Raw genomic sequence first — 14,252 nt, 5'->3', positions numbered from 1 at the left:
AGAATCATTCGTTCAAGTACATATTTTTCAATTTTAAAATAATTTCTATTCTTTAACTCACCAATTAATAATTACCATCTTTTAAAATAAAATTTAAACAAACTATCAAAAAATTATTTGAAAACATGGACACATTTTTAAGGGAATTATTGGAAATTGTTAAAATTTAGATGTATGAATAATAAACATAATTAAAAAATAAAGTTAAGAATCATCGCATATGATAATAAATCATTCAATAAATCTTTTAACCAAATCTCTATTATGACCCATCCTTTTCAACCATTTGTTTGTCAACAAAATACATGTTGGGATTATTTAAAGTTTAAACCTTCAAAAATCAATATAAAAAAAAATTAGCAAACAATAATACATTAAAAAATTAAGAAAATAAGAATCGAAAAACAACTTTATAAAAGTATAATTTAGTATAATATAAGATCAAACCTTTATTACAATACATCCTTTTCAATAATTTGTTTGTCAATAAAATACATTTTGTGATGATTCAAAGTTTAAACCTACAAAAATCAATATAGTACAAAATTAGCAAACGATAATAAATTAAAAAAATAAGAAAATAAGAATTGAAAAATAACTTTATAAGAGTATAATTTAGTATGATATAATATTGCAAAGATTGTGAAAGAAAAGAAAAACCATAAGAAGGATGAAGGAAAAAACAAACTTCTAAAAGTGGGAAAAAAAACAAAATAGATGTAGAATGAAAAAATATAGAAATAGCAATATTGTTATAAATGAAAGGCGAAGTAAAAGTTCTTAAATAACATGAGCACACATGTGAGTTTAGGTGTAGCAAAATGTGCAATAGAACAACATTTTAAAACATTGTATGAGGTAGTTTTATTATTTGTTAGTGGGATAGTGGCTTTGGCTTTTGAGTTAGTTTCTATTGCTAGTGGGTTAGTGATTTTTTAATTGAGAGGTGTTACTCTTTGCTGCATATAAAAAACAATGCATTGTTTATATATTATAAGTGGAATGCGTGTGAACAAATGAATACATCGTTTGCCCTAGTGGTCCAGCACCTGCACTTAGTCTCCTCTCTTCTCCAAGGTCTGGGGTTCGATCCCTCCCAGACCTTTTGTTCATTTTATATTTTCAACTGCGTTTTTAAAACTGAAAGCGTAGAAAAGACAAATTTAAACTTTTTTACAACTTTTCTTGTGAACCGAAAGGTTGGTTTTTCAAGTGCATGCAAAAACAGAAAAGGTGAAATAAATGCTATTGGTTAGGCATGGTATTTTAGGCACAATCATGATTACCTACATGTACAGGCTGCTTAGTAATATCCCTATAAGTTAAGCATGCACTCTATTAAAAACTTACAACTTCACAACTACTGTGTGCCTCTTGAACTATTATACAAAACAATCAAAAGCAATCTGACAAGATGACTCAAAGTTCTCCATTAACAATGGGCACCCCACGTAGAAGGAGTAGAAGGAATACAACAACAACTTCTACTCATTCCATTCAAATGACAGAGGAGTTCTCTGAGACCAGAAGAAAAAACTACAAATATGAGATTATCGTGATTTCATCAAGGTAAATAGTAACTCTTGTTTTGTTTTTAATTTTCTACTAAGTCCATCATTATCCTATAAACTTGCTTTAAAGAAACTGTTAATAAGTAGATAAACCTGAATCAGTTACTGTTACATAAGGAAGCAGTTAATTTTTTAAAACTATTTCTAAATCTTTCTTCAAAGATCACAAACTGGTTATAAAACCTTCCCATTACTTTATTAATCTTTTTCTTACCATTACTAATCTGGTTTCTTAAACGGTTTTTGTAGTCACCATACTACTAACTCCGAGTTTCATGACGACCCCAACACAACAGATTACGATTCCACCGCTTCAACACCCAAGGTGGATCGTAACAAGCTGCCTAAAAAAAAATCAGCCACGGAGAGGAAATGTTGCCAGTCGAAACGTACACTGTGTTTGGGCACAACATCAGCCCCTCCGAAGTTCAAGAGTAAAAAAGAGGTGACTGGAATGCTGCATGCAGAACAATATTCAAGGATTAATAGGAATCTGTTCTGTACGCCTGATGATTTGGATGACCTTGATTACTACCTTAACAATCAACCCGAATGTTTGCTTGGTTATGATGGAACCCATAGTCCTCTCGAGATTCCTTCGGTAAGTATTGACCATTTTTTTTAAATCAAACTTAATATAACATTATATCCATTTATTAGTAACAACAGTCTCATTTTTATTTGATGACAGTGGATGCCGATGAGTTTCAGACCCAACTCAGAAATGATGTTGGATTCCATGTGTGCGTATCTAACCGTGTACCTCTTTACGCCTGATGATGGGAACACAGCTGAGTATGTCTTTATAATTCCCATGCTAAAACCTAATTGTAAATTTTCTTGATCACATTTATTTTGATAGCAGCTGAGTAATGACACTGCATAAATATATTCTTTGTAGTCATGAGGTTCTGGTTAAAACCAAATCAGATGTATATGGGGATAGGAAGGCACTGAAGTCTCTGATTCCTATGTCTCCTGTTTACCAAGAGGTTATATTTACATGATTTGAAATACAAAAAATTCCTGTTGATGTAAAATGTTGAACTAATACCATTTTCATTCAACTTTACAGATTATTAATCTGGTTGTTGACACCCAGAACTTTTTGATAAGGACGTTGGGAAAAACACAATCGGTTTGGTATTTGCCTACAGACTTTGCGGTGATTACCTTTACCACTACTAATCCAACTATTACATTTACATTCATTAAGAATTAATTATTGACGTAAACTACATTTTCTTTTAGCAATATGCTTTGGACAACACTCATTCGGCTGAGTATGTGAGGAGTATTTATAAAGACAAATACATGACTTCAACCGCTCGACATATGTCAAAGGTCATTTCCGGCTACTTTACAAAAATAGTTGTTACATTCGAATTTGTTAATTCTGTTCATACCTACCACTTAATTTAGTTTTATTTTTTATAGATTTTTATTCCTATTAACGACGAAGGGAATCACTGGTATCTACTGGTAGTTGATTTTTTAGAAAGGAAACTGGTTTGGTTGGACTCTTCGCCTTCGGAGGATAGGTATCATTGGAGACGACAAGCAATTCTTAAATTGGTATGCATGTTATATAGTTTGATTTACTTTTCCGAACTATCTTTTGTTTTTGATCGATTCAAATATAGTATTTACTATTGTGGTAGGCACTATTTCTTGAAGAAATGTTTCTTCATGATTCTCTTGGTCGACTCTTTCCATTTTCGGATGAAAATATAGTCACAGCCTTCAACATTGTTCAAGTGATGCGCCTCCCAAGGCAGCGCCCGCATTCGTAAGCATTCTCAACCCTTACCATGTTTGCCTATTTAATCAAAACTTCCTGATAATGTGAGACTAATGCATTTAAATGAATGACCATAGGAATGACTCTGGAGTGTGGGTATGTAAGTGGATGATTGAATGTACATTCAGCTGTTCTTATGATACCGTATCTGTAAGTTGCCTTAATGTGAATATTATTTCTCAAACCTTGTCACTCTAATTAGCTTTCGTATTAACCTAAATGTTTAAAATTATGTGCAGGTTATCAGTGCAACCAGGATGAAACTTGCACTCTACCTACTTCAATCATCAAATAATGTTTTGTTGAACGAAGTCCTGGGAAAAGCTTCAGCTTATTGGGATGATCAGGTGAAGAAAAGGAGTTTATTGATGAAGGAATTGTTTAGCCATTATTGAAGTATCGGGCCGATATATGAACTATGCTGGTTTTGATGTAATATTTAGGATATTTTGAATGTTTTTTTTGGATATTATGGCATTAATTTGGTTGTTTTGGATATTATGGCAGTAATCTGCTTGGTTCATCATATGATGGCATTAATCTGTTTGGTTTGAATATTATGGCATTAATCTGTTTGGTTTTGAATGTGTTTTGTTATGTTATGTCGACATGGATCGAATCCGCAACCTTTCTTATTTTACAGTAGGCTGTAATGGAAGACCATGAGGATTGCATGGGATTTGGTTGCCTGAAAGTTTTGGACAGTAATGAGGGAGGGATTGGATCCTCTCCTATTATTTTTCTCCAATTTTCTCCTTCATAAATTTGTCTCTATCTGATAGGAAGTTAATCCTATCAAAACTATAATCTAGGGTTTGTAGTAGAAAAGGGGAAGAACACTAAAATTAAAGGACTTAAAATAAAAGATAAAGATAAACTTGTTTTCATTGATTTGATAATCTTTTCATCTCTTAGTGAGAGTACATATATAACATTACTAATGGATAGTAGAATAAAGGTCTAATGAGTAAAAAGCCCAACTAATAACAAAAGCCCAACTAAGATAAATTATTCTACTAACTTTAATAATTTCATGATCCTATCACTATCTCTCTAATATTTTCTCTCACTTATTTTTTTATATATAATAGTTTTATTAATGTTTATTATTATTATTATTATTATTATTATTATTATTATTATTATTATTATGTCATCTCATTAATTTAAAAATAACAGTATGACTTGGTATGATACATGGTCGTGATTGGTTGACAGTGTAAACCTTTTTTACACTGTCAGTGCATCACCCTTTTTCTCTTATTATTATTATTATTATTATTATTATTATTATTATTATTATTATTATTATTATTATTATTATTATTATTATTATTATTATTATTATTATTATTATTATTATTGTAGGAACCCAACAATTAGGTTTGGCCCAAGTGGTAATTAACAGGTGTAACCTCCAATCAGTACGGGGAAGTAAAACGACTACACTTTGAGTTATGCTTTCTTGAAACGAAAAGCACATTTGTCAAACAAAACGCACGAGTGGGTTGAACAGCACAATCACTTGAGTTTTGCTGCATGCCAAAGAAGATGACCGGAGGTAGAAAACCCTGCAACGGATGGATATCCGACGACGACATGGAAATCAGGTACTTTCTTTCCCCGTTTGCTTATGATTACATATCGGTTTGTTAAACTTTCAAAATTCTTAGTCGAAGTGTTGTTTTTAGAAGGGTAGAGATGCATGTATTCGATAAAGGCGAGTATTTTTCTTGAAGTAAATATTTTTCTATATCAGCTTTCTAAACTTTAACTTTGATTGGCGCTCTTATGGCTATTAGGTATTTATGGGTAATGAAAATATTGACAATGTGTTGTGTTTTTCCTTTGAAAGAATATGTAGAGAATATGAATATATGTATATAGGTTTAATAAAAACGAACTAAGAGCGATTAGGGTTTAGGTTGATGAATTTCAAGGATTCACACAAACAGAGTACGACAATTGGGATTATCGATTCTTCCATTTTTAAATTGTTAGGGTATCTGTCGCTGTGGCTAATGAATTTTTTATCTATAACACAAATATTTAATATGTGTTCTGATTTTTTGGTTGTTAGCGACGACGGAGCAATGAGGGTGATAGATGGATTGGTTGCTGAAACAGGGTACAATGCAGATGAGGCAAAGAAAGCTGCAAAGAAAGTACGTTTCGATGAGAGGACTGCTACAGCAAACAGAAGAGGAAAAGAACATGGGAAGAAAGATCGGGTTGGTCAAATTGCTACGACATCCGGCACGCCAGTTCCTCGACCGTCAAACAATGTCAATGTTGTGATTCATGATGTAAAGGAGGAACCGATTGAAGCGATGGCTGAGGACCAACCTATTGAGAGTGTCGATGTGGAGCCAAGGCGGGTTTCAAAGAAAAAGAGTGTTAAGGAAACAGGTGTAGGAATTAAAGAAAAGCGAAAAGAGTTTGGAGGAGCAGGTTCTTCACGTGGACCAGTTAAGAATCCTGTCTTGAGAAAAGGAAAGCAGCCAAAGAAAGGGAAAGGAAAGCAGTCGGCTGAAATTACATGGGAGATGTCGAATGGGGCAAAGAAATTCACCTGGAAGAATCGCATTACAAACGGAAAAAAGAGTTCAAAAAATGTTATGGTAAGATCATAATTTTGTATGTGATTCGTATTCTTTTCATAGAAAAACCTTATGAAATGGTATACTGAAATACTTGTGTATTTATGCAGCATTTTCCAAGGGAAATAGCTAAGAAATGTCTTCGGGTATATCAGGATGAAATTAAAGTTGTAGACGTGGAGACTCGAGAGGTGTTCAATTGCAGCCTTCATAAGGCGTCAAGGAAGGGAGTCCCAAACACGTATGAAAGGTACATGGCTCAGGGCTGGTACGAATTAGCCAAGAGTATCAAACTTTGTAATGGCGATACTTTAATTTGGAGCATGCTGCGCTTTTCGCCTTATGTGTATTTGACCGTGGAAAAGCGTAGAAGAAACTAAATTGGCTGTTTTTTCCTTTTTTGTTTGCGGTGATGCTTTAAATTATGGGTTGAAAACAATGATACTTTGGAAACATTGCCGGTTAATATTATAATATATGTTTGCAAACACATTTTGAAACAATATTGTTTCCTTTAAATTATTCTCTGGATATACATGTTGGTCTGAATTATGATATTACATGAACTTGATTTGAATCAAGTACAGTTTTAGGGATGTACGTGGGGACAACAATGAAATTGAAAATGCAAATGACAGCTCCTTTGAAGAATTTACTCAGAGAATTTAGTTGGCGTTGAAGAAAGAATGATGACACCAACCAAGAAAGACCATAACTAAGAATCAAGGAAGCATATCATTTATTCTCTTAATTATAGATTGTAATCTCTTAATTATAACTTTGCACGAAGTTTGACGAATATCGGTATTTTAGTGTCTATGAAATATATTATGAATTATTATTATTTTGCTTTCAAAATAAAAATCCAAATAGTTGATTAATTAAATAATTTGATATTATAATCAATTTTTTATAATAAACATTAATATTTATGAATTAAAAAAATTTATTATAAAATTGTAATAGGGCTATTTTTTAAATATTTAATAATGAATACTGGTTATTATAATTTTGTGTATTGTGTGTATTTATGGTTGAACTATTATTATTATTATTATTATTATTATTATTATTATTATTATTATTATTATTATTGTTATTATTATTATTATTATTATTATTATTATTATTATATTATTTAACAGATACATAAAAAAAATCAATAGATTAATTCACGTGTGTATTAGTTATTGTTGGAATAATAAATTTAAGAAATCCTAACAGTTTGGAAAGAGTTTTTACAAAGAGGTAGTACCATTCGGATCCCTTGGGAAAAGCAAGGTTTCTATTTTTTTCCTTTTTTCTTTAGTACGAAACGAACCTTTCGCCATCTTAGTCGAAAATGTCAAGCCTCAACCGGAAAGTTGAAGATGACAGGTAAACACCGACGTTTTTGTTCATGTTCAGTTTTGTAGGTTCATATTTTGTGTATGGGCATTATATTTCGTCTTGCATGTTATTATGTGGGTACCGATTTCTGGGTTTTATTGTTTGGGTTAGATGCATGCTTGTTTTTGTTGTTTGTAGGATAATGTTATTAATCGACAGTCATCTAAGTGTTCTGAATACGTGTAGGTGCCGATCGAAGAATCCTGTCTTCCCGTTTGATGCAAAGATCAAAGAACTTTACTTTGAGTATCTTGAAGCTGCGGAGGAATATGAGGAAAGTACCGGCAAGAAGCTTAAATTGACATCATTTGAAGATTTTTGTCATGATGTTGATCCTTTGTGTTTGGAGAGTTTGAAGGATGGTTGGGATGATGAAGTGATTGTGAAGCAAGAAGTATCTGTTACTGTCCCTGAAATAGTTAGGGTTGATACATCTGTCATTCCTGATCAGTGTGAAGACTTGGTATCAGAATGTGTAAAAGGGTAAACATTTAATTTATTGTGTTTGAGTATAAAAGACATTGTTGTGTGACAGATGTTTTACAGAAATGGTATTTTAATATTGTTAGTTTTGTATTTTGGGATGTTTTTCTGATATATATATTGTTCTTGTGTTTGCAGTTGTTCAAAGTCTTTAGTTGGGGAGTCAAGTATTGCTGGTGTCGGGGTAGATGGTATTGATGGAACTGCAAACAAATTGGAAAATGCGTAAGTATGATTTTTAAGTTCATGTAGTAATATGTTTTCTAAACACAGTATGTAATGTTGAATAGTACTTTGCAGTGATTATAGCTCAGATGAGTCTTATGATGGGCTGTTTGAAAGGCTGACTCAGGTTCAGATGAGTCTTTAGTTTACTGAATTAGTTTTAGAGTCGATTGTGTGTGTTATAGTTTTTGCATGTTATTTTTTATAGTTTGTAATATTTTGATCAAATCATGTATTGGTGATTAAAATTGGTTTATGTTATCATCAACTTATCGAAGATGGAGGTTGCACCAACATGTTATATGTTTGTGATTTGTTTTTTTTTAAAAGTTTTTGTTTTATGTTCATTGAATCATTATTTGAGGCGAATGTGTGTGTAGTTTGTTTTTGTATGTTGCTTTTATAGTTTGTAGAATTTTGATAAAATGTGGTATTTTCCAGTAAAAGGGTTTTCTTTTGGCAGGAACACTTCTAAGATGGAGGTTGAATCAACATGGGATAGGTTGAATAGGGAGATGTTGGTCAACAGCTTGTCAGAAAACCGGAAGGTTAAGGATCTATGGCAGAAAAGTCGTGCAGGGAAGAATGCTGTGCGGGAGGTCGTTGTCACCGGGGAAAGTAGTGGATGTCGGTCTGAAATGATGATCGGTGATGAAACTAAGAGTGATCGGAAAGGTAAAGCAGTGTTGAAGGAAGGTTATGTGAAGGGTGTGGTTCAAGTAGGGCGTAGAAGAAGTGATCGAATATATAGTAAAACGAAGGGCATAGTAAAACGAAGGGCAAAGGTGCAGCGGGAGAAACAACGATTGATGGGGGAGTTGGTGTCAGTTTGGGTGCAAGAGCTGGATTTGAAATGAGGTCGTCAGAACGTATGAATAAAAAGAGAAAGAGTTGCAGGATTGTAGAACCCGTTCAAACGAAGGATGTTGATGGACACAGGTACTTTTCGTGGTGTAAGGTTATAGAATGTGCTAAGGTAGCTGGGAGAAATGTTCTTGTAAGTATATTAAGTTATTTAGCTTAATTATAAAAATATACGCATTGAATGTTGGATATTTTTGTTGTTTTTATTTTGACAGTTGTAATTATAGTTTGTGGCGTTTTATGTTTATGTGCAGCAATTCCCGCAAAAAGTTATCCGTGGTTGCTTGGACAAGCATTATACGCGTGTTTTGTTCAGGGATTCAGATTTGAAAAAGGTCTTCAAATGTGAACTCCATTATGCTAAGAGAAAGAATTTTGTTGAGAGGTTCATTTACGATGGGTGGTCTGATTTTGTGAAGGAATGCCGCATTCAGGATGGTGATCGTCTTAGATTTGTAATGTGTGACAAACCAAGCCCGGCTATTACATCTGGAACACAATTGGTTGCTGTGTCAGTCGTCAACAGATCAAGAGCTTGATGATTGTGTTTTTATTTAAGTCAAAGACATGAATGTATATCAAAATATCAGTTGTATTTGTGTGTGTGAACATGTTGAAAACAGTTTCTCTTGACAATGAGTGTTTTTGTTTTTATGTTATTTTGTGTAATATAAATGTTTTTATGTTATATGATGCTTTTGTTTTAAATTATGGTATTAAGTATGTCAGTGTTGTTATTTTGAGGTTTGATTCACAATAGTCATTGTAGTTGGGTGTTATGTTTTGAATGGTCAGTTATAAGTAAACATTTAAGGATTGGTTTAAAAGTATAAAAGAAATCAACATAATATTTTTCAAATAAAGTGTTTGTGGCTGAAATTATTTTCATTAATATCAGACTACATTTATATTGGTGAAGATTTCCTTGTCAACTACATTTGTAGTTATTGATTTGAACTTTGCATGTTCATCATGAACTTTTTTTTATTGTAAAGGCTAAAGAAATATATTAATAATAACACAGCATAAGACATGCCATGATCCTGTTACAAGTTTACATACTGGTACATATAAAAGGCAACAAAGGCTCAACACTCAACTTCTATCTCCACCCAACCAAGAGTAATTTTACCACCAGAATAAAAATCACATAGTTTAAATCACACCACCCAACTTTGTTATTATCAACCTTGTTCCATTACATAAGCCTTCATACTGGTTGATGTTTCTCATGACCATAATTGGTGTCCCAACCTTTAGTTTTATATGATGGTTAGGTAATCCTGATGTTTGCAGTGAACTGAGAAATTCTGGGGTGAGGATGTCAACCAATGTTACATCGTGGAATTCCGACTTATCAATAGAATTTGCACTGAAATAATCACGCACGTCTCCTGTATTGGGAATTTAAATAGTTAGTTCAAATGAATATAAAAATTGAATCATGTATACCTGCCATTAAATCAAGAATATGATTTAGATATTTTGTCAACAACCTCCAATGTAGAAGCAAGAATTGCTCGTAAATTCCGGATATGTAGAATTAACTATTGCTACGATTGGGTCCTCAAATTCTGTAATCAACAGGTCTGGTGGAATATCAATAACTGTATCACCATTGTTTGATTCGGATACTTTGCCTTCTCCAATGTTTTTTATCATTTTCTGTTTTATCATTTTCTAATGTCATGGCATACAGAGGATTTCAATTAGATGATTAGGATTATGAAAATAAATGTATTACTGAAACTTTAATTAAATGAGCTTACCACAGAAGGTTTCCTATTTAAGAGTCTTAGCATTGTAGGAGCAGGAGTACTTTTAGGGTCAGCCACTGTTATGTCATAAATGGCAGGAACGAATGAGCGCATATGTCTTACAGTCGAAACAAACCCCTGAAAGCAAGAAAAGAGTTAATATTTCAGAGCAAGTTTTAGGCAATTATATTTTTGGTTATCAATATATGTTTTGAATGGTTAACTCATGCTGTAATAATGTTTATATTATGGATAATTTATTCTTCTTTACATTCAGATTGACAAATATGTCTTGTACGATTCCATTACAGGAAGTTGAAAATTACTTTGCCGCCTAATTAAAGCCATAAGGCAATAATTCGAGGCTTAACTATTTAACAGAAGCAAAGATCAATAAAGCCAACAAAGGGCATAATGCTTAACCACCATAGGTCATAATCCACGTAATTCTTAACCATCTATGACAGAAGCAGCATGCTTAACCATCCAAGACACACACAACATGCTTAACCATCATAGACAGAAGCTCACCACAAAACCAATAAGGCTAATAAAACCTGCATCAAACAGGGTAACAAATAACAAAAAAATCAACAGCCCAATGGAGGAGCATATCCATTTAAATGTGTCCTCAAACCATAAGATAAACATATGTATCAGATATGTGAAATCTTATTTAACTACCTCAAAATTCAATTCAAATGCAAATTCAGAATTCATGCATATGATAAAATACAATCCCTAATCCACAACTACACAATTTCTGGATAATTCAATTCCATTTCAGAATTCATTAATTACATAAATACAAATCTAATCCACAATCACATAGAATTGGAAAATATACATATTGGATCGATATGAACCTGTCAAAGGAGGCTACAACATGGAATCATTGTGCTTTGTACCATAGATGATCTGCTGAAAAAAGAACCAGATCTGAATTACACGCAAATTTACTCTGAAAGCTCAACATCAAACATGAACACGGTTGAAAAATGGGTGGGAGTGTCCCATCCTTCACCTTGAGCAGCTTCATCTTTCGTCCATATTTATCGATCTCATTGTCTTCACCAACCTTGAGAATATGATTTCGTTGGCGCCGAAGAGGTCGAAGTCATGTTCATCTGTTCGCAGGTTCGCAGAGAGAGTAAACAAAAATCGAAAGTGGAAGAAGATAGAAGAACATATGATTTGAAGAATTACGGAGTATGTCCAATTTGGGAGAAGGTTGCAGAAGAAGAACATATGGATGGAATTTAGGGATTTAGGGTTTTGAAGGAAAGTTGGGAGAAGGGTGAAGGATGAAGAAGAAGAACGATAATATGAGTTTAAAAAAAATTGTAATCTAATAAAAGTTAATTTTAATTTGTAAGATATTATTAAATGAATGGGGACTTATATGCAATAATCAAAAGTTTTTTTTAAAAATGGGTCCCACAGTAAAGTTATTTTTACCATAGAGCTGATGTGGCTTAAATTAACTTAGAATTAATTAGGGTTGATTAGGGCTTTAATTCTATTGGTCAATTGCAGTGACTTCACCACTGAAGTCAAACGGGCGAATGCACCGTAGAATCTCCCTTCAAAGTAACCTAAAATAAACAAACATCTCCTAAAAATCTTAAGAGGTTTTGAACACCCTTCCATGTTTAAACCAAGTTGGTTTTATGAGGTTGGAAGAATCAGCTTCTTCTTCCAAAAACAAAGAAGCTTATGCAACAAATCATCATTGATTGAATGAGCCTCCTTGCACTCAGTTAAAGTGTTTTTAAAGGAAACAATTGAAGAGATAAAAGCCTCCTCAATCTTATCTTGTTTGTACTTTTCTTGTTGGAGTTCAAGTTGTTCCTCAATAAACTTTTGTATATTTTCACATTAAAATTCTTCTTTTCATCAAGGAAACTGAGCAGCACCTAGTTTTTGGTTTCACGGCACCTAAAATTAATTCTTAAAATGTAAAGTTGATCTTGAATTATTTGACTGATCACAGCTAAATTGATTATGTTTTTTTTTTTTAATTGAGTTTAAAATTTATAATTTATAACTTTTCATAACTTTCGAATTTAAGTTTGATGTTTTTATATTAAAATTTGTTAATGAACAAACAGTTAATAGAAATTAATACAAAAATAAACAGTACATATATTCATCAAAATTTTGTGAGAGAATATTTTAAAATTGACCTAACTAACTTAACAAAATTGAGCCTAAACAAAGTTGTTAAAATAAACTATGAACAAGTTCACGACCATAAAATTTATTAAAATTAGAGGTCTAGAAAAAATATGATTAAATGAATCATAAAAAAAATATGATTAATTGAATCATAATTAAAGTTAATTGTACTGAATTAAAAAAAATTGACCTATATAATGGTTAATAAATTGATTTACATATTATAAACAATGTAGTTATTTAAATTTAAATTAAAAATAATTTTAAATTATTTAACTATTTTTTTTAGAAAACATTGCTAAAAGAATTCTAGAAATAATAAAACAGCCTGTATTGATGTTTTGGTACATCATGTTACAATATCTGTCAGAACATCTGTCTTCAATGAACCTAGCCAACATGGTAGGACATCTTATCCAACATCTTGCTGTGAACCATATTTTTGAAGGTGCGAGAAACACAAGAAAGGGTTGCACCAAATATAATTTTTTTGTAACTCAAAACGCAAGGTTAACAAGTGAATAAAAATATATAAACACAATTATTTTTATCCTGGTTCACTGTTAACGAAGTAACTCCAGTCCACCGGTCAAGGTGATTTAGTCTTCTCAATAAGGACTTAATCCACTATAACCAAACTAATTACAGACAACCACACTAACCGCAACCAATACCTTATTGAGACTCTTGACTAGCACCTAGTCTCTCAAGGAAACAACCACAGTATGCTTCTGATCAACCTTGCTGACAACCCCAACAAGTTCAACTAATCTTTATCGTGAAACCACTATGACTGCAACCATAGTCTTCTCAGGGCTTTGACTAGCACCTAGTCCCCCAAGGAAACAATCAACCAAGTTGATTACAATTATGTATTACAAGACGCTTCTAATAAACAGATTACACAATGTTTTAAGTACAACAACAAAAAGTGTTGATAAGCAAGATACGAACAAAAGCTCTTGCTAAAATACAAAACTATACAAAGATTTATCTAACAGAGTTTGTGCAACGCTTTGGTGTAGTTTTGTAGAACTGATTCGTTGATTTCAAATTCTTCCAATGGTTTCCTTTATAGAGAAGGATAGATCCGTTGGAGGGTAGAATATGAAATGAAAATCACAGCTGTAAAGTCTCTAATGGTCATGGTGGAAATGGTAGATAACAAGTATATGTTGGATTGTCCTTACGCCACCCTATAAGAGTAGAGGGCATAGTTTACGTTAGTACTTTTATGCTCACTATCACACACAAGTCGTCCTTGATCTTCTAAGTCTTTAGAGGATTCTGATTGTATGTTGATTGAAGCATGTTGTAGATGATCAAAACTTGAATCTTTAACACCTAAGTCTTTGAGTCTTCAGAGCTTGTTTAACAAAACCTT

General features: G+C 32.5%; 2 protein-coding genes across 2 annotated transcripts in view; both read right to left on the bottom strand.

Moving 5' to 3' along the window:
• Nucleotides 1-9,933: 9,933 nt before the first annotated feature.
• Nucleotides 9,934-12,010, bottom strand: LOC131599127 (uncharacterized). Its single transcript, XM_058871594.1, has 5 exons — nucleotides 11,715-12,010; nucleotides 11,557-11,608; nucleotides 10,703-10,828; nucleotides 10,430-10,613; nucleotides 9,934-10,327 (listed from the first exon to the last, which is right to left on the bottom strand). Exons 3-5 carry the CDS (start codon nucleotides 10,802-10,804, stop codon nucleotides 10,089-10,091), a joined length of 525 nt encoding a protein of 174 aa, XP_058727577.1. The 5' UTR covers nucleotides 10,805-10,828; nucleotides 11,557-11,608; nucleotides 11,715-12,010; the 3' UTR covers nucleotides 9,934-10,088.
• Nucleotides 11,218-14,252, bottom strand: part of LOC131597152 (uncharacterized) — a 28,808-nt gene continuing 25,773 nt past the window's right edge. Inside the window, exon 2 of the mRNA XM_058869863.1 lies at nucleotides 11,218-11,247. Coding sequence (XP_058725846.1) covers nucleotides 11,218-11,247 — 30 coding nt within the window. The remainder of the gene's footprint in view (nucleotides 11,248-14,252) is intronic.

Source organism: Vicia villosa, linkage group LG4 (genome assembly GCF_029867415.1).
Source record: "Vicia villosa cultivar HV-30 ecotype Madison, WI linkage group LG4, Vvil1.0, whole genome shotgun sequence".
Lineage (NCBI taxonomy): Eukaryota > Viridiplantae > Streptophyta > Magnoliopsida > Fabales > Fabaceae > Vicia > Vicia villosa.
Note: the sequence above shows the minus strand (reverse complement) of the source record. Positions and strands in the feature narration are given on the sequence as shown.